Below are 25,480 nucleotides of genomic sequence, written 5' to 3' on the forward strand. Positions count from 1 at the left end.
CTGGTTACTTAAAATGAACACTTCATTTCACTTTAACAAAACTTTATATATTTGAACTCATGTCTTTCTTATCGAAGGCAATTTCTTATACACAAGAATTGGGACTTGGAACACTGGAACACAGTCAGTTCCCAAAAGTGTGTGTATTTTTTGGAGGGGGGGTAGTTTGTTCCTTTATGTACACTGAATAGCAAATCTGATTCTGTTTGCCTGTGTATTTTAATAAAAGAAACATCAGGACACATGGCGGACATTTAACAATGGATGTGGCATGCAGGTGTTTTCCATTAGAGGACCTCTAAATTGTTGCCCAATTTAAAAGTACATGAGGCTTGAGTTTGGACTCCACCTTCAAGAAGATTGCTCAATTCAGATGATTCTTGAAACCTTGCAGTCCATCCTCTCTTCCAGAAAACTTCTCTTTTGTTTTGCACTAATCATAGTTGGTTGTAGTGTCCAAATCAAACTGCAGAGTTCTTGCACTCCAAGAAAAACCCACTTCAGACCTTGGCTTCTAATTTCTGGCTTGGAGGACAAGCCTTAACCATGGTCTGCCGATTCGGATGCCATGGCAAACTGGGGTTAGTGTTAAACAGGAAAAAGCAAGCCATCTGTAAACCTGCAGCTCATTACTGAATGTCCAAATAATGAACAAAAAGATACTTTGAGCTTTCCTGGAGCAAATCAGAACTCCAGGGTAGCTTACCCAGGATTGTATTCTCCACAAGGAGAACTATGTTGAATAGTCTTCTGATACTCTGACTGGTGTGCTTCCTCGAACTCCCCTGTCCTTCCACCTTCTAGTGTGTGTTTTTAACAGCTGTACAACAAGCAGAGCCTGAACAGATTCAACTTTACGCAGGATGGACTCGTGGTGGGGAATGTTCTTCTGCTTCTCTAGGCAGCTTGTTTTTAGATGAATACGCTACATATGTAGTTGCACAAGTTAACATGTTTGGTTGGATCCAGTAAAATGTGACAGAACATAGCTTTCTTGAACCCCTTCCCCTCGGTATGTTTTTAACTTTGGTGCGGAACCAGTATAAACCCTGGGCCTGGTATGAATAAGTGACCCTTTGTCATCATAGTATCGACTGAATTTGGTCAGCTGGAAATCAGTTTTGTTTTATGTCTCCAATGGTAGGAACCCGCTAAAATTATAGACCAGCAGTACAAAACCGAGAGAGAGAAGCTGCAGAAGATCAGACTGCTTCTGGTGAGTTTTCCAAACCGTACGTCTCGCTGGGTTGGCAGATGTATTTGCTAAATGTCTTCCTGTCCTGTGCAATGTAAATTTCTGGTGCACATGAGACTCCCGGATTCTTCTGTAATGGATGTTTTAAAAGTTGGAAATACCAGTTTGGGGGTAATTATTTGGAAAACGTCACCTTTCGCAGTGGAGCCAAGAGGGCAGAGGTCCGCATGGCAGCAGTTGATTCCGTTATCAGGTTGTTTCTAAATGTCAGTTTGTTTTTTAGAAACCTAGTCACAGTTTTTGTTTTGTATATTGTTTTCAACTCCCCTCAGGCCCGACGAAACAGAGAAATAGCCATTTTACATCGCAAGATTGATGAGGTTCCCAGCAGAGCTGAGTTAACACAGTACCAGAAAAGATTTATTGAACTTTACGGGCAGGGTACGTATATCAGGCAGAAATGCATTCCTCACAGCTAAGCACTATAAACCTATGGAGCATGGCAACCACTTCTTGTTTAATGTTGTTGTATCACTGGCTGTTTGACATTCACATCGTATGCCTTCGCAGACAAGCAGGGTTTTTCCAAAACATGGATTTTAAAATGCCCTCAGGGCCAAAGATTTGGCGCTTTGGGGGTAGGTTCTTGAATGTTTGTAGCTGGTTCTGCCACTTAGTTCCACAGTCTATATATTAAGACACTGTTCCTTATGACACTAGACAGGGGGGAAAACAATAGCAACAACCAACCCACTACATGCAATGGGTACGTCAGGGCTGCCCTCCCCACTAATACACCAGTTAATATGTGTGATGTGCAGCATTCATATTTGTTTCCAATCCCTGCTGTTCTTCCACTTCAGAAACAACGTGTGTGGGGCCTGTGCATGCACACAAATAGGTGCACGCTCATACATACGCATGCAGTGCAAGGTGAGGAAGCCTTCTCCAGGCCCATGATCCCAGTGCACTTGTAACGCAGTTGCTGCAAACTAGTCTTCATCTGCTTGTTAGTGGCTGACTACTTCAGTGGAAACCCCTACAGCAGCAACAGCTCTTCTGCTCATGGAGCACTGGCTAGGGGTTTAAGTAAGCCTAAGGAAGAAGAGGAGGAGGAGGAGTTTGGATTTGATATCCCGCTTTATCACTACCCTAAGGAGTCTCAAAGCGGCTCACAATCTCCTTTCGCTGCCTCCCCCACAACTAATACTCTGTGAGGTGAGTGAGGCTGAGATACTTCAGAGAAGCGTGACTAGCCCAAGTTCACCCAGCAGATGCATGTGGAGGAGCGGGGACGCGAACCCGGTTCACCAGATTATGAGTCCACCAACGAAAGCCTGCTTGTTTCCCACATGCTCGTCCTCTGGTGAAATTCTTTGTTCTTTGAGAAATGGGGTGGGCTGTCCAAAAAAACGAGGGGGGAAAGACAAAGGTGACAGAAGAAGAAAATCAGAGGTACTGCGTTCCATAGGAACCTGTCGTTTTCTGGTACCCAGAGGTAAACTCCTTCTGTTGCCCTTGGCCCTCATTTTCTGTCTGCCCCAGTTGTTCACTTAGTTTTTTTCCACATACCTCCCTTAATGGAACTCTCTGCTCTGGATCCTCTATGTATGCCTGGCTCTCCATTGCCATTTCCAGAGATCGTGGGGAAACTGTTCCTTTACACTAGGTGAAATCTGCAAGGTATTTTCCCGGAATAGGGTACTCATTTGCAATGTCATTTCTCATTGGCTTTTCTCCAAAACATCTGTTGGGGGGGTGCACATACATGCACGCGCACTGAAGCTTTATCAGCAGCCAAAGCAAAATAATATATGGGTTTTACCGCTCTGCCTCTTCAGGCTATTCAGTACCATTAATGGCTATAAAGAGTGTTCTGTGTCAGAAAGTACATTACCTCTCCTTAGACCGGAACCATCGTTGTATCACTGTCCCAGCCACACTTAATGTAGTGAATTGATGATTTAGGAGAATTCTACCTTTTGCCTGCCTGATCTACGCTAAATGAGCATTGCAAATCATTTAGAATAACCCTTTTTGCTTTACAAGCTGAAATACTGTCACTCCCAATAAATTTATGTGAGCTACAATTCACAGAATGTTGGTTTTATGTTAAGATATATTGCCAGCCTTTTATAGGTTGGCTGAGTACTTGGGAGTGTGTTCTTTCCCTCCTTGGATTTCTATGACAATGTTGAAAAGTTGAAAAGAAAGTTTGCAAAATTGTATTTCCAGGTTTTGGCTGGGATCCAAATAGGCTCATGGAGGAGTCCTAAAGGGTTTCCCTACCCTTGGAGGATGTTTGAGACAGTTGTTTTTTCCATGAAATGCCAGCTCAAAAGGTCCCCTGGGTTTTGGGGGTGGTTTTATAGGAAGGGGAGTATGGTGTGTAGGGAGGGGTGTGAGAAAGATACTGTGCATAAATGGAAGTCTTATCCTTCTGTTAGCTTTCAGGCCTTTACATTTCTTCCTACAGAGCTAATAGGAGCCATGGAGAGATTCTGCTCCTTAATAGGTGGAGAACCAGCCTTACATATGACAGCAGGTTCACCTTTTAACCTTTAACGTGGTACACCTTTCATGTTGTGCACCATTAAGATGTACACCTTTTGTGTGCCGTTAACTTACTTAAGTTAAAAATTATCATGAAAGCCAGCTTTCTCAGTCACCCAATTTTGAGTGCAGGTGACACTGGGACTTCTTCTCCAGAAGCTTGTGTTTAGGAGTGCAGTCTAAGGTTGCAACTTTATACTCACTTAACCAGACTAAGTCTTACTGAACTCTGTTGTACTTACTTAAGAAGGCATGTCTGGGATCACGCTATAAGAATCTTCCCTTCGTTTGCAGTTTCGGCAACACACAAAGAAACGAAGCAGTTCTTTACCCTCTACAACACACTGGATGATAAGAAGGTGTATTTGGAAAAAGAGGTAAGCTGCTTGATCAGATGTTCTAGCTGACCACAAAGCCCCACCCGCAGTATAAGCCGTTATTTTTGCAATAAGGGGAACTATGGGGAATATATTTGGGTTCCTGTTTGGTTTTTTCTGTCTGTTCTGTAAAAGGGTTTTCCTTAAGACAGGAGTGGATGGGGAACCCATGGCGGTCCTTGATATTGCTGGACTACAGGTCCCATCTCCCCTGACCACTAGCCATGATGGCTGGGGTTGATGGGAATTGGAGTCCAACGACATCTGGAGGGCAGCAGGTTCTTCCCCCAGCAGGTTCTTAGTGGGGGGAAATCATTAGTGGGAGACATCACTTCACAGGATTATTATTTTTTAAGAATTGCACAATGCTTTTGTGTGCCGTATAGCGTTAATTAGTTCTAATGTAACTCAGCGTGGGTAGAATGTCTCCTCTGTCTCCTCCACATAGGAGTTCTTGCCAAAAAGTTAAATAGCAAGGTGTAATTATATTACTCTCACCCTCCACTGATGAGAGCGAAACCAGACATAAATTCAGAGATGCCTCTTAATGAGAGGCATTATTTCTATAACCGATGTGCAGTTAAAATATTCATTATCTTTTCCTTTCCTTGATGTGATTATGACAGCGCTGAGAATGTAGTTATTTTAAAAGTCATATTTTAAAATGCAAAGTGTTAAATTGATAAATACTGCCTGACTGTGTATCAAGAACTCAGTGGTATCGAGCATGTGCTCTGCATGCAGAAGATCACAGAATGCAGCAGCTCAGTCCCTCCTAACATCACCAGGAAGGGCAGAGAGAAAACCCTGCCTACAGTCCTAGAGAGCCCCCTGCCAGTTGGTGACCATACTGAGCTAGATAGACCAATTGTCTGACTCTAAGGCAGCTTCCTCTGTTCCCAATGGTGAATTGAGACATCACGGAATTGTGGACCAGCTAGATTCTGCTAAAATTGCTTATTGACACCTGATTATGCAAACAGCTGTGGTCTTCACAGCAAACATGGAGTGAATTGGAAGAATGTGTGCGCTTTTGTGTGAATGCATGGACAAGGAAGCCATATTCCTGTAACCTGCTTACAATTTTTTTTGTTAAGTGGTGTACATAAATCTTGTCAAATAAATAAATAAATAATCCAGGTTGACTCCTGAATGAGATTCTCCTAGCCAAAGAGGATTTTCCCATTTCCTGCTTCAGCCCTCCAAGAAGGCCAGCAGATCCTAATTCGGTGGGGATGGAGGTCACAGAGATTGATTATAGGGGGCTGGTCTGAAGTGCATGGATTAAATCAAGCAGTGGATTCTAATGCGGGCCTCCTCAGGTAATCGTGTCAGAATGCAACTGCTTCAAGGCTTTTGCTAAAAAGAGGTCAATACATTATGAACCTTCCTTCAAACTGACTTGAGACAATTGGTCCATCTATCCTGATTTTGATTCTTCTGACAGGCAGCAGTTCTCCAGGGTTTTGCTTTGAATAAAGTGAAGCATGTGATTGATTGCCCTGTTGAATTTGGCAATGTGCTGTCTCGTGTCAAGTGTTATTTATAAAGGGGCGGGGTGGAGGGGGAGACCCATGGTTTCTTGGAAGACCTGCTGTGGTTTGCATTGTTGTGCCGCATAAATAGGAAACCGATTGTGTTCTTTCCAGCAGCTAATGCAAGGCAAGAAAAACGCTAGCGGAGCAAAAAATGTGCAATAGCACTCTGTGAGGCAAGGAGAATTTTTGTCTACAGCTTAGTCCAGGGTTGTCACCCTTTTTCAAATAGTGGATGCCATGGGGTGTGTGGCAAAACACAATATCAAGAGTACAGTCATTGCTGCCCAGAATTCACTAGGGTTTTGTAACTGTGGTTGCATATCCCTTTGTACATGGTACTTAAATTTCTTATGAGGTGGCTTTGATAATGTTTTGATAAATAGGATAGCAGCAGCCCAATATTTATTTGAACACATATGCTAGCTGTGAGGAGCACAAAACATTGAATATATGCTTCTACAAAGATAAAAGTTAATAGGCACATAATTTGTCTGAAGTCATCTAAATTCCCTACCAACACGTTTGTGTGTAAGGCTCTGAATACCCTCACACTGTTGTATTTCAAGTACTGTTCTTAGGGTAACATATTACTGGTTCATTAAATGCATGTTCATTACTTCATGTCTGAAAGTATTTGTGAATACAATAAGAAATTTGTGGTAACCCAGTGAGGCCTCAGACACAGTGTTTTTGAACAAGTTGGTTCACGCACACTAAACTGCAAATCAATTAATTTAGTGCAGCAAAGTCTGTATAATCATGCATTAGCCAAGCCATATCATTTTCTGAACCAGCCCTATGGCTTAAAAAGCATTTGCTTTTTTACATGGAAAACTTTGCATAAAAATGCATCCTTGTCTTTGTCTTTCCCAGGTTAACTTGTTGAATTCAATTCATGACAACTTCCAGCAGTAAGTAGTCCTTTCTTTTTTGTGAGTACAGCCTTTACTAACACAGCTTGGCCATTTCACCTCCCTTATGATGACCAGCCCTTGATTTAAATAAACAGTCACATGCCTTTAAATCTTTCCAGAAGTTTCAATGGTCTTAAGAAAAAAATTAAAGTCATGTATCCCATTCAAGAAATTATGCATGTCACATTATGCTCCTAAATAGTTCATGTAATATTTGTTTCAGTGCCTTTTCTCTGAAACTTTGACAGTATGCTGCTTCTTGTTTTTCAAGGGGAAATATAGAAAACAGTCCTACATTATTATTTCTTTTGTCAGACAAAGGCACACTTTAATAGGCTAGCCCTAAGAATTCTGCCAAAATCAGTAGGACTTGAATAAGCATCACTGGGATCCAAAGAGGCCAAGTTTGTCTTTTCTGTCAACTGCAAGCAAAGTTTGACTTCCATGATTTACCATTTAGGCTGCAGACATATTGTGTGGACTCTCCCTCTTTCCACAAGTGACTTTGGCACCCATTCTCCTTTGTCTAATGCCCTCGTGCCATGTGTACCCCATTCTCATTTCAGAGCCATGGCTTCTTCTGGTGCTCGAGACCAGTTTCTGCGGCAAATGGAACAAATTGTAGAAGGAATTAAACAGAATCGAATGAAGGTTGGTTTATTATTTTTCACATAAGTTTTGATGGCGTTTCTTCTTAGACCTCAATATAACCTTTATGATTTGTGCAATGAAATACAAACCTACAGAACATCTGGAATATGCGTTCATTCCTGGGCTGCTACAATATGCTCATTATTACCCTGTGAGCATACTGCAACATTCTAGCAATTGAAATAGAACCCAGAGGTTGAAGATGCATCTCTATGCCAAGCACAATAGAAATGATTTGGATTCATAGACTTGGTCCTGAAAGCAAATGCCTTGGAACATAATCAGGTGTGTGTTGTGTTCCTCCATCATGCAGCCTTCACCTGTTAAAACACATGCACAGTTCTTATCCCAGATCACATATCTGCCAAAATTCCCTTGCATTATACTTTAAATTACCCCCTTTTCTTTCATTCACAGAAATCCTTCCTTCAAATAAATGGCCATTCTGTTTTTAGATTTAATGATTTGTAACTAAGATGTGCTGAATAGAACAAGGGATAACCTAAGGTGTAGAAAAGCCACTATTATTTAAGGTAGGCAGTACTACTGCACTTGATAATTTGGCTTGACTCTGGCAAAGGCAGTTCAATATCTGAGCACAGAGCATCTCCGACTAACGATTAAACTTGGATTTAAATTAATTAGTCAAGCTTATAAAGCTTCTCTAGTCTAGTGGATGGCATAACAAAAGGAAAAATAAACCCAAGGGAAGTTTGATCTTCTTGCTATCTCTGCATTGAAAGGACCCCCTGTAGATGTTCTCCTGTGGAAAATGCTGAACCTTAAAAAAAACAAAACCAACAAGCTTCTTTGCTACAGCCACTCTCACTCAACAAAGTAGAAGGTGTTTCCTTCCTGCTTGCCATTTTTTAAACTCATCCCATTGGGGTGAGACAAGCACTTCTAGCACAAAGCACCAGTATGGGCCGTATACAGTGGGTTGTCCAGTAGAGAATCTGGCTCAAGTCAGTACACCTGTTGAAACCATAATGCAGATTGTGTAGGAAAGAAACATCCCATGAGCAAAAAGGCAAAAGTTCACTTGGTCTTGATTTTCATTTATGAATGCAGACCATGAAGGTGGGGCCTCATGAGTTACCTTACTTTTGAGATTTTAAGCAAAGAGGTGTTGGAAAACCTTCACCACAAGATAACTGACCTGTGGCAATGAAGGTTTCATAGTGATTTCACTTTTTAATCCTTTGCTATATTTCTGCTCTTTCCTAGTTGTACACTACCAAATGTTTGTATTGTTGGAACAGATGCAGGCAGCACTTGTTGTTTATCTGGTGTTTTGCTTTTTTAAGAGAGGAGGGGGGAATGCTGGAGGATTTCGTTTTTGGTCTTGCGCGTTGCAAGGTACCATAATACTTTCCCCTTGTTACCAACAGATGGAAAAGAAGAAGCAAGAAAACAAAATGAGAAGGGACCAGCTCAATGATGAATATCTGGAGTTACTGGAGAAACAAAGGCTCTACTTCAAAACGGTCAAAGAATTTAAAGAGGTAAATGGGACAGTGGTGGTTGGGGGGGGGGAGAGAGAAAACACGCACGCAGAGATACTTTGTCTCAAAAGCTCTGACCATGACGTGGTGGCTTAATAACACACACACTGATTCAGCACTACTTTGTGATGCCACAGTGTCCCATCCCCACCCCCACCGCCCAATCATCTAGCGCTGTACGTTTGTGGCCAGAATGCAGATTAGCTGTTCACAACCTGGTACCCTGCAGATGTTTGGTGCTACAACTCACATAATCTCTGTTAGCCATAGGGCTGAAGAGTTAGTCCTAAACACAGAGGGCATGAGGTTCAGGAGGGCTGGTATGAATGATTCTAGGTAATATAGTTGGTAGCAGAAGGCTAAGAACAATCAGATGCATTAGTCTGGTTTTTTCAGATATTATTTTCCAGCATAATTCATAAGGACCAATCACATCCAGCACCTTTTCACTTTAACAGTAAATTCCACCTGCCTTGCCTTCCGTATTACCTACAGCATGTGTTAAAAGATAGACAGCTGATTTGGGCTGTGATCCTATATGCTTAGTTGGAAATAAGACCCATTGAATTGAATTACCCTTCCTTCTTTGTTGCCATGCAGGTTTGCACTGTTAGTATCATCATTTAACTGACATGTCTTGTTTAATATTTTAAATCTTCCATCTCTTTGTTTATCAACAGGAATGCCGCAAAAATGAAATGCTTTTATCCAAGCTGAAAGACAAGTGTTCTTGAAGAACTTCAGACAGCAATTCATTTATATGATTGAATTCATTTTCATTCTGATCCAGCCCAATGACTAGATGTATTCCTTTTTGAGATTTAATGCAGTATAGCAGTTCAGAAATATTATTTGATTGTCTTTTTATATATGCACACACATATAAAGTAAAGTGACACTGTTTTGTAAATAATTTACCTTTGCACTAGTTAACATTTCATGTGCACTAGAAAACATATATTATGTGTTAAACAATAAATATGTATAAATCAAAAGCTCCAAATTTGTTTGGCTGACTAACTTGCTTTCTAAGCTGCTTTTCTTCTTCTATTCATGATAAAAAAAACTTCTTCACTAACAGGGATGAGTGCAGATATTGATGTTTTGCCCATTTCTCTGACAAGCTACAACATTGGCATCTGAAATTCTGCCCAAAGCATAGAAACCTTCAGCACAAATGACAGAACCTGATAGGATTTAGAAAATTCTAAAAGAGCTGAGTTCACTCTAGAAACAACACGTGTACTAGCTGAAGACTGAAAGGGGTCCCAGACTGCAGAGGTAAATGGGCTGAAAAAAGTGCAAATGCCTTAACTGAATCCAAGCGCCCCTGCTTCCAAAGTTGGCAGTAGGGCTCCTTTTGCAATGGGGTGGTGGTGTATGTGGAGTACCAAACAATACAAGCAGGAGAATCAGATGTTCCCTCTGAACAAGCAGACAGCACTTCTAGTCACACACTAGATCTGTGTGTTTCCTTGTACTCTTCATACGATAGGGACACACCTACCTGCAGTCCCCTACATTGCGTAATATGCCTTTTTGAAGGGTTGTCTGACCAACAAGCAGCTTAATACGTGTGGATACTGAGAGTCTGCAGCAGGTAATGGGGGGGGGGGGACTTGATATAGGCATAGTTTTCAAACCAAGCTGATGCAGATGTTTCTTCCTGTACCAGTAAATTGATTTAAAACAAACAAAACAAAAACCTCCCAGTCTCTGCTTCTGGAGAGACTAGGATCTTGAGGTAGCCTGGAACCTCTAAGCAATAGTTTAAAGCTTGAGAATTCAGTCTGCATTGATGTCACCAAAGTATATATTGCATGCTGTTGTTGTTTAAAATATATTTGACAAGTTATTTTATACTGACTAAGCTATCAGACTCATTTTAAAGAGCCTGATGCCAACTTTGCATTGATCTTAAAACTGAGGTAATAGCTGAACATGCAGCTGAGTAAAAGAGCTTTATCCCAGCATAGTAAAACATACGTGTGATGCTGCAAGAAAAGATTGCACTTATTTTTCATTAAATACAAATTAGTATTTTTCTGGAAGAAAAGAACACCAAGAGTTTGCCAAAGTATGGTGGTAACCACTAAATGACTCTAAAGGAAACCAGTTGATGCAATATGTTTTCTGCTCTTTGCAGAGCGATACACTGTCCTCCCCAGTTACCATTCAATGCTCAGAGTCATGATTTTCCCCATAAAATGCATTTAGCACTATGGTAACAGGGCTAAGACATAAAACACATGCTGGCTACATGTAGGCAAATCCAGTCCAGTTAATAGGGTCATTTGCAGCTACTGAAGGAAAGTTTCCACGTATCAATATTTCCTTCAAAACAACTGATTTGAATGGACTTGCGATCTGGGAATTTAGTTTCAATGCTCCCCTGCTGTAGTCTTCAGAAAATTGCCTCCATCCTCTACTTAACCCAACACTTCCTTGTGCCATTTCACATGATTGTTTTTGCTCAGTTTTGCTGCAATTAAAGTTTTAAAAGTTCAGCCACCCAAGTTCAATGATTCTTGTATCTTAGCAGTCAATGATCTTTATCCTGGTTCATATCTGAAGAATTACTAAAGCAAACAAATACTCTTAGGGGTTTTATTTGTTGCTGACACTTTACTTACCTCCAGGCTCTGTGCATTGTAGTGCCTTGTAACTCTTGGAATTCTTGTTTTTGGTGCCTTACTACGCCCACCATAAATGTTTCATAGTATAAGTTAGTGATGACATTAAAACTGGCCGTTGGCAAATGAGCAGAACAACGTTAAAAATACGGTCTAGCCTTTACAAGGCAACACAGGACAGCTTGTTGCACAGGCTTCATTGTGATCGAAGTGGGGTTTTTTAAATTATTTGCTGCCTTTCATATAGGGAGCTGCAGCCAACTGGGCAGGAGGACTTTTGCAATGGTCAGAGATTTCATCTCTAGAAAACTGGGCTGCATTGCAATGGAGGGTGTGTAATGGGCTATGTTTCTGATATATCACCCGTTCTTATTGCTTAATTCCCACAGTCAAGCGAAATATGCAAACGGAATTACCTAGCAAACAAAATTTGCGTAAATGTGCTTAGTATAATCCAATAGGAATGGCAGCCATGCACCCCCCCATTGCTCTTTTTACCTCTGCCTCACAAAAAGGTTCTTGAATGCATTGTTGTAGTTTTTGTTAAAAGCTGTATAAATCAGAGGATTGAAGAAGGAGTTGGAGTAACCAAGCCAGAGGAAGATGCTTTTCCAGACTGGTGCTATGGTGCAGGAGCAGAGGGGGCTTATTAGTTCTGTGACAAAGAAGGGAATCCAGCAAAGTACAAACACACCAATTAAAATGCCAACCATCATAGCCGCTTTCTTCTCTTTCTGTTCTCTCCATGTTTCTCCATCTGTCTGGAAAGTGACAGTCGCATGACGAGCTGTAAACACCATCTGCGGCTGATGAGAAGCTTCTTTCACCTTGACATAAAAGCAAACAGGAATTATTACCAAGACAGTTTTGTTTAAGTAAAGGATTTCTACACACACACAGCCCTTCACTGCTTTTCAAATGACAGACCAGCTGTGTCCAAACCCAAACTCTAGACTTCAACCAGTGTGTGTGTGTGTGTGTGTGTGTGTGTGTGTTGCAAGACTTCTGCTGGGGTGGAGGGAGGCAATAAAAACACAGATCAGGACAGAACTACGTTGCCCCATTATTCACTCCTGCAACATACAGCACAAACTACTGCTCAAATAAGTCACTACCTCAAATAAGTCAGAATCCAAAGGCTGGTGAGGTATTGTGCATGGATTTATGCCTTTCAAAGCCATTTTGCTCTAAACCTATTCCCCTTGCTCTCAAGCAATGCAAAAGAACATCTGACGCAGCACAAGAAAAGCAAAAATGGCAATGTCCCCAGGTGAACATCTGCACATAAATGGGCTTTTTTTTATCCTAGTCATATTGTTTGGCACTTTCGTTACAGTGATCCAACATTTGGCTAGATTGGGGAGCCAAAGGAAAACTGGCCCTCTTTCCTCTAGCCTATAGAAATGTATCCCCCTGTCCAAAGCACACACACACCCCACAGACAGGGTACTACAGCAGCATCAATAACTAATGGAATAAAACATAGAATGAACAAAATGGGTTCTATCCAGTTCTTCCACTGCTAGATGTCTTTGAACTGACCATCATCACATGAGAGTCCAGGGTGGTTTGATCTAGCAGAGGGTAACATCTACAGGAGAAAGCAGAAAGATTTTTTTTTAAATCAATTAACCCTTCCCTGTGGACCCCCATCCAAAAAAAGAATACACCAGTCTGCCTCAAAACGGTGCACCCTCTGACATGAATCATACACACAACACTGGAATGACCCCATCTGTTTGCTCTTTGAATGGCTGCTATTGCTGGAAAATGTTACTGGAAAGCTATAACAACTACCATCACCACCAGCAGCAGCAGCAGCACTGCAGGACTTGCCTGATACTGGTTGATGAACAGTATTGAGGAGAAGCTCTGGTGCTGAACCCAGCTCCAATTAAGGGCTTCCGGGTGACATCCAATGATTTCCACCTGCTTGTGCAACAGACATCCACTCATGCAGTGGGACGTCTGGTCTTTCTCCCACTTCAGCCCCACCAAATCAGCTGGAGATGCTCCCATGTAGGGGAAGCAGCAGGGTAGTAGGGAGAAGCCTTTTTTGGATCTTACTCTTTGTATGAGGCTTTACTGACAAACAGCAGAGACCCAACATGAGGTACAGCTCGTTTTGGGACTGCTCTGGCCTAAAGAATGCTCTGTCTGTCTGTCCTCAGCTTTATTCAGTAATCCAACTACAAAGGAATGGACAAAACATAATCGTTATCACTGAAGTGAGAAATTAAAAGGCATTTAATGTTGCTTTGCCCAACTCAGGGTTCCATCTGTAAGGGCCTGGCTGTTTTGAACCTCTATAGTATGAGAGGAGGGTAGCAGCCCCAGAAAGGCTAAGTGTGAGCAAAAAGTCACTTATCAGTCATCAGGGTGGATAGTGCAGTCTTTCCCTACAGGTGAGAGGCATGACTCTGAAACCTATGCTAAGAAATAGAAGGGCATTTATTTGCCTATTCCTCCTCCTCCTCTGCATTGATATTCTCATGATTCTCAACCAATAAATCAATGACTGCAGATCTTTCCCCTGGATCTATATTAGTAGCCTAAGCAAATGCTTCTCTGTTGAACTTGCACAGGGAAAAAACGAAATTGCTATAGAAACAGAAATTGGTAAGTGGGGCTGGGAGTATACCTGCCAGTTTCACTTCAGACTTTACTGCCTCCAGGACATGCAGTAAATATAGTCTGCCTCAGTGATTTGTTCTCCTTCCTGCTGCTTCAGGTGTTTCCTGTCATCCTGGACCCTTTTCTGCAGCCTCCTCTCCTTTGTATTTGCTTCTACCTGCATCAAAAGTCCTGGCAACCAGAACTGAGCACCCTGGTCTACTTTGATCCTAACATAAAAGGCTTGGCCCTGCAGATGATTAATTGCCAGGAATGTTAGCAAACCTTATCCTGCTAGCAACCTTACCTGTAGTGATCCCATTGATGGCAGTGGGACTACATTAAAACAAAATATATTGTCCATTTTATGTCCTAATTCTGTTGCATGTGCAAGTCCTACTGAATTTAAGGGGGCCTCCCCCCCCTTCTTCCAAGCAGATACAGGGTTGAAGCCACAGTTACAAACAAACAAAAAACTGAATCGATTTTCTGTGTGCAAAGATTAGGGGCCCCTCCAGACAACCTGTTTATTGAGCATTCATCATGATTTGCTTGCACAAATCAGGAGATTAGATTATATCCTGTCTTTATTGAGTATTCATTCTGATTTGTTTGCTGCAATGAGCATATGTCCTGCATTCCTGATTTGCTGGCAGCCTTTTTATACATCACCCCATTAATCAATTGTTCATCTAACACTTTTCATTGTGTTTCCCTGTCACTTTCCTAACAGTAGAAAGTCTGGGGGTTATTATTTTTTAAGTGGATTTGTTGCACTAGGGCAATAGAACTCCTTAATCCATTTAAAATGTGCAAGCCTAAAGTTCCTATGTGTGCTTGAGCCACTCCTGTGAAATAGCGATAGCTTGCAGGTACCCCAAGTCTTGTTAACTCTGCATAACACCTCTTCCTTTCCCAAAAAGATAACATTGGCTCAATGTTTCTTATCGCTTGTCCATTCCTTCTATGTTTTATTTCAATATTGAAACAAGGACACAGTGAATAAAGAACTCCAACAAACATATTTGCAAAAATGTACAGAATGTCAATAACCTATTTCTATCTGGAATGTGACTAATCAATCTCCTTCGTAGATCATATGAGAATACCAGGAAAATGAAGAACCCAACTTCGCAGTCCTTGCCCAGGCAAGTTTGATTACACTGGAAGAGAATGCAGTGACTATCACTCGGCTCACTTGAAGCATCAGTAGCACTAGTAGCTGGCATTGTTAGTTATAATTAAAACTGCTCCACTGTAAAGCCAAGCATGAAAGAAAGGTTTCAAGACAATGGTGTGCACACAATGAAATAAAAAGACAGGCTTAAAATAAAGAAATTCATTTTGGGTTGGGACTGTATATAAGGACCTTTTGCCTATCAAGAAAGGAAACTGGACTGGGGGTAGTGGAGCGCTTTCCTGATCAAGGATGCTAAGAGACTTATGCTGTAATCCTATCCAAATTTACATAGAAGAAAGGCCCATTTACTTCAGCTGAGGTTACTTTGACATAATGTGAGTAGCAACCTGCTGTTGCTTGCAACAACTAGATCTGTATGTGCATTCCCCAAAATGTAACTGTTATATTCAGGTGCCAATTCATACATTCAGATAAATTGAAAGTTGCAAAACATGCAACAACTTTACCATGATAATACACAAATCTAATAAAGGCAGCACCGTTATCTTTGCTGCACCTTCCCCTCCCACGTGGTGACATGATGAAAATCTAAGGGCCCCTTGGGGTTTACGATCCACAATTCCCTCCGCCCTTGCTTAATATGATAACAATAAATTATTTTTCAAGTACTATTAAGTACTTGCCTTAAGAAATGAAGATTTTTGTCCCACACAAGTTGCAGCTTACCAAAACATTAATAACATGGTGCATGTTTACTCAGAAATAAGTCCCACTACTTTTCAATGGGGCTTAATCCCAAGAACTGCACCCTCAAATTTCAGTATGTGCGCACACACACATTCTCTTGTGTCTGTGTATCTTATTTCCAGACACAGCATTATACAAATTTTGTTTTTAATATCACAAAAAATGGTATCTATCAAAGTTCTTTCTCTGCCTACAAAAAAAGCAAACGATTGCACACTTGAAAATTATGGAGCCAATAACATAGGAAATGCAATTTTTAAAAAACGTCAGAAGGTTAAGCTTTTGTAGACTACAGCCACGTTATCACATGAATGCAGTTTTATTCTGGGCTACCCATGTGGTGGTGGGACTGTAATGCAGAAAAGTGCAATGAGAGTTTTGTAATTAACAGCGGGAGTTTCCCAAAACTGATCTTTATAACAACTGCATCGTTATACCAGTAAGCCAAAAAACCAAAAGAATCTGATAAAAATCCTCTTGGTTTTACAGTCATTGCCGCCTGGAAAGAAACAATTCCATCTTCTTGTCCCCACACACTACCGTGTGTGTGTGTGTGTGTGTGTGTGTGTGTGTATTGTCTGTAACTCAAGATAACACTTCATGCATCTTATGAAGTGGACTATAGTTACCAAAAGCTTCATGCAATGATACATTTTGTTAGTCTTTAATTTGCTACAAGTATCATTGTTCTTTTTGCAACCAACTAACATGGCTAACCCCTCCCCCCCCCAACTTGCAAATTGCTGCCATGGATTTTGGACACACTTGAATGAATTAAAGCTGGAATCTGTCACAATCATTCACATCAAGCCGTGCAAGGAAGCTATAGGGAAATCAACTGGGATCATTTATGAACTGAAACGACAGGCACTGAAGATCAAGCCCAGACAATGTAAACTTTTGTTGCTGACTTCAATGGTATGGAGACTGTGACCAGCATGAGAAATGGTAGTACATATTAATATGGATAGCTCAGTCGGCAGAAAATGAGATTCTTAATCCCAGAGCCGTGGGTTCAAGCCTCACATCGGGTGAAGGATTTCTGCATTGCACCCTTGCAACTCTACAATTCTATCAACAGTAATTCCTTATGATAGCTAACTAGAACCTCCTTACTCAGAGGCAGTATGCCTTTGAATACCAGGGAATGCAGCGAAAGAGCCATGCAGCAAGTGAGCTCCCTTTGTAGGCATTCCAGAAGCACCTGGCTGGCTAGGAAAGAGGAGGCTGTACTAAACAGGCCTGACCACCCACTCTCCTCTCTTATCTCCTTTACGTGACATGCAAAGTTCATTCCTGCATATTCTACCTCCCCCGCAATTCATCTTTACTTTCTGCACGAGTGGCTATGAGTTAAGAAATGCACGCAGGTGGATTTGGTTATGTAGCTGCTGATGCATAGATGGACAGACAAATGGATGACTCTAAGAGAAAGACTTCATTTCCAAACTCTTTGCCACAAGCAAGCATGCGTGACAGAATAATTCAATACATAGTTAAACCATTCTGTAATACGCCAAAACAGTGCAGAGAGCTGGGGGAGATGCGTGCATGCCAGAGATATTGATACAGTGGTACCTTGGTTTAAGAACAGCCCTGTTTACGAACTCCTCAAAACCAGAAGTAGTGTCCCGGTTTGCAAACTTTACCTCGGTCTAAGAACAGAAGCCGAACTGTGGAAGGGCACCGACGGTGGGAGGCCTCATTTGGGAAAGTGCGCCTCAGTTTAAGAATGGTTTCGGTTTAAGAATGGACTTCCAGGACGGATTAAGTTCGTAAACCGAGGTACAACTGTAATTCCCTTCCTACCAAAGAATGAGTCCCAAGATGGTTTATAATAAAAAACACCCCCTCAAAAAAATGAAATGGGAGACAGACACTATTAAAGACTCTTGAGGATTAACAGCGTAATCCTAAACTCATAAATTTATTCCTACTGCCTTCAGTGACACTGTGTGTTTAGGATTGCAGATGAAGACTACAGCAGACTCAATTTAATTGAACATGGTGTGGGCTTCCTTCTGTGTAAACACGTACATAATTGGGCTGCATGTGTATAAATAAAAATATTAGCTCTTTTCCACTTGGGTTGTGCCAAAGGATAAAATGGTGGAAACTATTATTTGCCTCATCTTAAAGCATTGTAAAACCTTAGAAGCACTGCACACCAAATATTTGTATTTACAATGGTTTCTTTCTTCACACAATGAGCATCAGCTTTTGAGGCTGCAGCAAAAAAAAAAGCAACGCATAAGACGAAAACAGATTTCAAACCAGCTGTGTAATTTTGCACCTCCCCATTTATCCTGCCACACTGGCTGTCTAATGCCTGCATTTATCTACTTTCCATCTCAGATGTGCCACTCCACTCTCATCCTCCAGCTATTCCTAGCTGAACCTTTCTGTCCTGATGTTCACTTTTGCTGTTTCTAATACACCCAGAAGCCCCGACAGCTGTTCTAGAAACTCTTTCCAAGGTTAGAGCTAACCCCGGAGCATAAATAACACTGAGTAACTTTCTCCAGACCCCACACACCTGGGATTAGAGGTAGACACTCTCCGCAGCAGAGAACTTCCAAGCAGGCTTGGAAAACCTACACTTCACACTTAAGAAGCTAAGCAAAAGCTCTGCATAAACGCACTTCCTCCCCTTTTCACTGTGGCCCCCTGAATTTCCAGCTGCATCCAGCTGCAAATTTCCAGCTTGCATCTTTCAGCTTGCAAGTTTCAAAACTTGATTCCGAAAGAAAGAGAAAGAGAAAAAGAAAGAAAGAAGGAAAGAAAAAAAGAAGCTTTCATTCAAGGCTGCATAGAAGTTTCAGGCTGCTTGAAGCAACTTTTCCAAAGGGCGAATGAATGCCTCTCCTTTACAGCCTCAGTTGCTTTTGAAAAGATCTGAAATTCCGGAGCTATGAAACCAAAGTCTGAACTGCGCTGGTTGGAAATAACCCTGGCTTGCAGCTACTGCTGTCTACACCTGCTCAACGGCCAAGTTCAACAATCAAACCTTGAATTGTTTGGATGCCTGCTGGTGAAACTCAGATTTAGATTCATGCTTGTTAAACTTCTCCGACCCACCGTTCGCCCTATTGCTCAACCACCCCTACTGTCTATGCTGCGCGCGACCCCCTGCTCCCCCCCCACAGAACTGTAGAGTTGGAGGGTCATCAGCCCACACCCGACAGATCCGAGGGTGGCGTTGCGGGGGAGCCAGATTCCAACGAAGCCTCGCATATCACGTTCCCCCACCCGCTGTGCGCGCGAACCCACAAGTTGGGAGGGACCCCGGGGTCATCTAGCCCAACCCCTGACAGACCAGAAAGAGGCGTTGCGGGGGAGCCGGATTCCAACGCGGCCTCACATATCACGTCGCACCCCCGTGCTCCCTGCGCACCAATCCCCCCCCCCCGACGGTGCTTTACCTGCCCAGTTTCTGGGAGGGGCCCGACGGCGTTCCTGACTCCGACGCGGAACTTGGCCGCCTTGTAGATCTTCCAGTAGACGAAGATCACGACGCCCAGGGGCAGGTAGAAAGCGCCCCCGGTGGAGAAGACGGCGTAGGCGGGCTCGGGGCTGACCTGGCAGCGCTGCTGCTCGGCGCTGTACGAGCTGCCTCCCCAGCCGAGCAGCAGCGGCAGCAGCGCCAGGAGCGCGCCCAGCGCCCACGCCACGCCGATGAGGGCGCCCGAGGCTCGGCGACGCGCGCGCGGGGTGTAGCGCAGGTGCCTGGAGACGGACCAGTAGCGGTCGAGGGCGATGGCGGCCACGCTCCAGATGCTGGCCGTGCAGCAGAGCACGTCGAGGCAGACCCACGCGTGGCACAGCGCCCGGCCCAGGCGCCAGCGCCGCCCGCCCCCCGACAGCTCCTTGGCCAGGCTGAGGGGCATCACCAGCGCCGCCACCAGCGCGTCGGCCGCCGCCGTGGACGCCACCAGGTTGTGCGGCGCGCGGTGGAAAGCCCTCACGCGCACGATGGTGGCCAGCACCAGCAGGTTCCACACCAGCGTGGCCAGAGTCAGCAGCGCCAGCAGGCTCAGCACCAGCAGGCGGAAGAGGGACAGGGGCTCGCCGTCGTCTGAGGACGAGGTGCGGTTGGCTCCTCCGGCGCCTGAGGAGGAGCCGTTCAGCGGCATGGCCGGCTTGGCGGGAAGAGCAGCCGCTCGCCGCCGCCCGCATAGAGCTCCCGGCGCGCCAAACTGAGGGGAAAGGGAGCGGGCGGAGGAGGCGGCGGGTCCAATCAACGCACCTCGCTCCTCCGAAGTGCTTGGGAAACTCCCGCCGGCGGGCAGGTGGCCGGCAGCAGAGCCGAGCAAAGCGCTGCAGCTGCTCGCTCCGCCCCCTTCGGAAAGGCCGCTCCCGCTGCCAGCGCCACGTGCTGCTGCCGCTGCGCTCCTCGCTGTCCCTACCCCGGGGGTGCGCAGGGTCGGATTTAGGTTTGATGAGGCTCTAAGCTACTGAAGGTAATGGGGCCTTTTATATGTCCAGCTGCCCAGTTTGTCAACAACAAATTGCCGCTGTTTTTCCCCCTGCGTGTTGAATATATGCTATATGGTAATTTATGGACCCAATAGGTATCTAAAGCCATTTGCACATAACAAAACATGTATTTTATCAAAGTAATTGATATAGAAATAAGCAAACCAGTGATATTTGAGGGAGCAGGCTAGCAGGCGGGGCCCATTACTTAGACCATAGGAGCCTACACAACACAAAACACTGTTGCTGTATGTAGGTTTTATTTTATATGTTTATCTCATATTTTGGAAATGTACATCCAGTTTTTTCTTTACATTTTTTTGGGGGGCCCACTTGGGGCCCTAAGGTATAGCTTGTTGAAGGTAAAGGTAAAGGGACCCCTGACCATTAGGTCCAGTCGTGACCGACTCTAGGGTTGCGGCACTCATCTCGCTTTATTGGCCGAGGGAGCCGGCATACAGCTTCCGGGTCATGTGGCCAGCATAACTAAGCCGCTTCTGGCAAACCAGAGCAGCGCACGGAAACGCTGTTTACCTTCCTTCCGGAGAGGTACCTATTTATCTACTTGCACTTTGATGTGCTTTCAAACTGCTAGGTTGGCAGGAGCAGGGACCAAGCAAAGGGAGCTCACCCCGTTGCGGGGATTTGAACTGCCAACCTTCCGATCGGCAAGCCCAAGGCTCAGTGGTTTAGACCACAGCGCCACCCGCGTCCCTATAGCTTGTTAAACTTATACATAAATCCAGCACTGGATGCATAGGAGCGGGCGAAAAGAGCAGTCTCCAAACTGACTGCACTGCCTCTAGGAGAGCTCTCCAAGGTCCCTGGCAAAAGATTATTTCCCCAGCTGCAGGGAGTGGGGGTTGAACCTGCAAGGCAAAGCACACACACACCCCACCACGTGCTACACACTATCTTATCTTACGGGTCTGTCATACAGCAGTAATGTAAAGCACCTGACCTGGCCCCTGTGCCTAACCAGTGTGATAGGCAGGAAGAAATTCAACTAATGCAGCCTTTGTGCTAATAATAATAATAATAATAATAATTTATTATTTATACTCTGCCCATCTGGTTGGGTTCCCCCAGCCAGTCTGGGTGTCTCCCAACAGAATATTAAAAATTCAATAAAACATCAGACATTAAAATTTCCCTAAACAAGGCTGCCTTCAGATGCTAGGGATTGTTTCCCTATTAGTTTAATCCTTCCTTTCTTTGATGGGCATAGCCGGGGGTGGGAGGAGGCAGGGGACCAAATTTACTTGATTATAAATCAAGGAAATCCATAAAAAAAATCCTAAACTAACTGAGGTTCTGCCCTGAACATAAAGCCTGCCCTGCCCCCTACATAAATCCTGGCTATACCTATGCTTCCTTCCTTCCTAAATTAGACTCTTGGGAGATTTGCAGTGCAATCCCATGCTGATCTACAAAAACTGGATGCCTTAATCTGCCCCAGCTGCAACAAAACATGTCTCTCCCATATTAGTCTCTACAGCCGCAGCAGGTGCTCCAACCTTCCAACAGGTTGGCTTCACCCCCCAAAAGCATGCTTCCCTGTTGTCTCCTGAGATGGATGGACACCAACAACACTAGAAGTAATTTCACCTGTTATGGTGGGAACTCCATGGAGTGTCTTTAATCCAGGAATTGGGAACCTGTGCCATTTAAAATATCATTGGAAAATAAATGAATAAATATAATTATAATTTTATTTATACCCTGCCCATTTGGCTGGGTTGCCCCAGCCTCTCTGGGCGGCTTCCAACACATATAAAAATAATAATAAAAGATCAAGCAGTAATAGTAACAATCTGATCCAATATGAAAAGTTACAATAACTTTAAAATAAACAACTTATATCAAATAAAGCAATATTCAATAACTCATCAGAATCCAGCTACAATTCCCATCTACCCTGGCCGTTGCCCATCCTGGTTGGGGCTAATGACAACTGGAGGCCAACAACATTGGCAGGACCATAGGTGAAAGCAGGCTAGGTTAAGTCACTTCTACAAATATAGCTGATTTTCAGTAATGCATAATAATCCAAACAATCCACTTTTGAACTGCCAGAGCCACTCTGCTATCACCACTTTTCACATTTAAATATTTATGCTTCTTTTCAAAAAAGTTCCATTACAAAGTAAGTAATTCTTAAAACCAGCACCATAATGTTAACACAAGACCCCAAAGACATATGAAGTAGTCTTTTTCTCAACCCAATGACAGCTAGAGACAATGCACCTTCACACACACACACACACACACACACACACACACACACACAATGAAGAGAGATTATTTTCCTTTTATTTCTTCTTCTTGTGGGAAGAGGTTCCACAATGGTGAAGCAAAAATTGTAAAGCGCGTTGCCATCAAAAGCTGTGAAGACAGCAAGGACTTATATGGGGAAAGAGTTGCCTGCTTCTGATGGTGGTGTGTGGTGTTTTTTGTTGTTGCTGTTGTTGTTTTATAAAAAAGCTGTCCTGTAGTTCTGCATACCTCATGTTCACAAGATGCTGATCCCTCCATCTTGTTTTTCAGTAGCCCCATTTTGACTCCAACTTGGTTGGCATTCAACCACTGGAGTTGGTTATTAGAGGGACAGATAGCAACAGCAAAGGCAGGAACAGTTTTAATAGAGCTAACTTTTAAGACAGGAGCAACAGCACTAGCTGTAGTGAGTGGGATGAAGTAATTGCATCTGTGGAAGAGTCACCTCTCCCTCAGTCTCCCAATTGGTTTTCTACGCGAGAGGCCATCTCACAGGACACTGTTGTTATTTTCTTCTCGATAAGAACTGTTTAATGTCCTTTGAGAAAGTTGCGTTTATCGTCATAGATAATCATGCCGCAGTTGCTATGGCAACCGGCTTCAGCATCTCAAGAGCAAGGCTGTAATTTTGAGAGAGAGAAGACAGATCTAGATGAGGTCCAGATTTTCATAAATTATAAGTAATGGAAAAGCAAATTGGCCCACTTAATGGAAATGGAAGGAGGGGGGAAATACAGAGAGATGGGTCCTACTTCTTCCACAAAGCAATTAAGAAAAAGAAGGGAGGAAATAAGTTGTTCGCATTGCATTTGCAATTACTATTATGCAAAATGTTGCCTCTTATTAGGCACAGGAGAATTACAGTTTGAATTCGCTTTTTCTCTGCAGTGGCTGAAGCAATAATCTGTGGAACAGGCTCACTTCAATTTCCGGTCTGTCCAAAGGAGCCTGCTGCCTTGGCAGCTGATACAATCGACTTTTTCATTACTGTTTATCATTTCTTTTGTTGAAAGGTGGGAAGTGTTAAGAATGATCAGTGAAGGCAAAAGAGCAGGAGCATGCCTTCTGCGGAACCCATGTTTCTCTAGATAAGGGGGAGAAGCATGACTGAGATAGCATCAGTTCATGAGAAAAATATATATGAAAAATGGGTACCTTCATTTTTAAAAAAAACTCCTTTTGTGAGTTGGTGCATGTGAAAATGTAGTGCTAGGGCAAAGAAGGTAACATAGATACAAAAATGCATATAACATGTTGGAAAGGCTGAGAACCGACTCATGAGATGTTCCCCCTTTCATTGAAATTCTGAGAAAGGTACTGAAGTAATATTAAAATAAGGAATCATTGGTTTGAGATATTATTTGCCACATAGTTTGAAAACTTATGGGATTGCTCTTCTTTACTCACTGAAATGAGTAGCCACTTTTCAGAACACAACCTGCAAAGCTTTGTGGGGGAAATACTTCAAATCATGATAAAATCATGCAGTTTATCAACCAAGTCAATATTTTTCACTGGGGTTTTATCTTTGCCTTCTTAATCTCCAATTTCTGCCCTCTGAAGATCATTACGCTGACCTTCATGCACTAGAACAAGATCAGCAAATCTGTTCACAGCACCCTATTTTAATACTGTTTTCTCTGTTTCATTTTTGCTATATAGGTTTGTGGGTATTTTTCTAAATTAAAAAGTGGCCATGCACCACTTTGGAAACATTTGTTGGGAAGCAGTTTATAAACCCTCTAACAAATAGGGGGCGGGGAGAAAGAAGGGGTGAGGTTACTGGTTTGTGGGTCTCATTTGTTCTTTTTTTATTATGCATTTCATTTTCTTTCTTTTTTATTTATTATTTCTATGTTGTGAACTGCCTCAAGATCTACAGATTAAGGGCGACACACAAAATGAACGAACCAATGAACATTTCCTCCTTGTCACTTGTTTATTTTCCAGTTCAGCTATGGAAGAATGGGAAATGAATTAAATCTGTGATGGGGAACCTGTGGCCCTTCAGGTGCCTTTATATTACAACTCCCATTCCTGCATCAGCACTGGCCATGTTGGCTGGGGCTGATGAGAGACCTGGAGTGACCCATGAAGCTCACTGGGTGACCTTGGACCAGTCACGACATCACAGTGTAGCCTACCTCATGGAATTTTTGTGAGGATTAAACGAAGAGGGGTCGAACCATGTACACCAGGCTTCCTCAACATCGGCCCTCCAGATGTTTTTGGCCTACAACTCCCATGATCCCTAGCTAGCAGGACCAGTGGTCAGGGATTGTAGTCTCAAAGCATCTGGAGGGGGTGAGGTTGAGGAAGCCTGGTGTACACCATCCTGAGCTCCTTGGTGGGAAATGTTTATAAATGTAATAAATATATTTTGTTTTTATTCATGCCCTGCCTTTCTTCCCCCATGGCGCCCAAGATGGCACACATGTGGTTCCTTGCAGTGACAAGCTCAGCTTCCACAAGGTGGTAGCTTCAAGGGCCTACACACTATGTCTTTAAAATATGTTGAAACACCACCACCCCACTCAAAAAAAGTTCTGGGTACTTCAGTTCATTAAAGGTTGATGGGCACTCTAACTCTGAGGGGTAAACTACAGTGCCCAGAATTCTGTGGGGGTGGTGGAATGTGCTTTAAAGGTATAGTGCATATACAACCAGAAAACTACCCTTCAAGGCTTTTATAGGTAGTGTAAAACTTTCCAGCATGTTGAGAGAATGAGAATATAAGTTTGGGGGAGGGCGGAATAGCTTTCTTCGTGAGCTAAGGCTTTCTCTTGGTGCCCATTCACTTAAGTGGAACTCGGCATAGTTTAAGGATACGATTAAGCAGCCCATTTACTGCTGTTGAGGC

At 43.2% G+C, this 25,480-nt stretch overlaps 2 protein-coding genes across 3 annotated transcripts in view; one reads left to right on the top strand and one right to left on the bottom strand.

Moving 5' to 3' along the window:
- CCDC93 (coiled-coil domain containing 93) overlaps nucleotides 1-9,736 on the top strand; it is a 39,125-nt gene extending 29,389 nt beyond the window's left edge. For both annotated transcript variants that reach the window (XM_053405008.1, XM_053405017.1), the window contains exons 17-23: nucleotides 1,145-1,216; nucleotides 1,528-1,636; nucleotides 4,043-4,125; nucleotides 6,537-6,574; nucleotides 7,144-7,228; nucleotides 8,620-8,733; nucleotides 9,414-9,736. In XM_053405008.1, coding sequence (XP_053260983.1) covers nucleotides 1,145-1,216; nucleotides 1,528-1,636; nucleotides 4,043-4,125; nucleotides 6,537-6,574; nucleotides 7,144-7,228; nucleotides 8,620-8,733; nucleotides 9,414-9,467 — 555 coding nt within the window. In that variant the 3' untranslated portion in view covers nucleotides 9,468-9,736. The remainder of the gene's footprint in view (nucleotides 1-1,144; nucleotides 1,217-1,527; nucleotides 1,637-4,042; nucleotides 4,126-6,536; nucleotides 6,575-7,143; nucleotides 7,229-8,619; nucleotides 8,734-9,413) is intronic.
- Nucleotides 9,737-11,484: 1,748 nt separating this feature from the next.
- On the bottom strand, nucleotides 11,485-20,207 carry LOC128421809 (5-hydroxytryptamine receptor 5B-like). Its single transcript, XM_053405028.1, has 2 exons — nucleotides 19,290-20,207; nucleotides 11,485-12,193 (listed from the first exon to the last, which is right to left on the bottom strand). Exons 1-2 carry the CDS (start codon nucleotides 19,998-20,000, stop codon nucleotides 11,861-11,863), a joined length of 1,044 nt encoding a protein of 347 aa, XP_053261003.1. The 5' UTR covers nucleotides 20,001-20,207; the 3' UTR covers nucleotides 11,485-11,860.
- Between the last annotated feature and the right edge of the window lie 5,273 nt (nucleotides 20,208-25,480).

The sequence above is a fragment of the Podarcis raffonei genome, chromosome 1, assembly GCF_027172205.1.
Source record: "Podarcis raffonei isolate rPodRaf1 chromosome 1, rPodRaf1.pri, whole genome shotgun sequence".
Classification (NCBI taxonomy): Eukaryota; Metazoa; Chordata; class Lepidosauria; order Squamata; family Lacertidae; genus Podarcis; species Podarcis raffonei.

Excerpts from the sequence above, each read along its gene's own strand:
- LOC128421809 (XM_053405028.1), bottom strand. The coding sequence starts at position 20,000 with ATGCCGCTGAACGGCTCCTCCTCAGGCGCCGGAGGAGCCAACCGCACC. Across the intron at positions 12,194-19,289 it reads CCCTCCCAGAAACTGGGCAG|GTGAAAGAAGCTTCTCATCA; the intron begins GTAAAGCACCGT and ends TTTTATGTCAAG.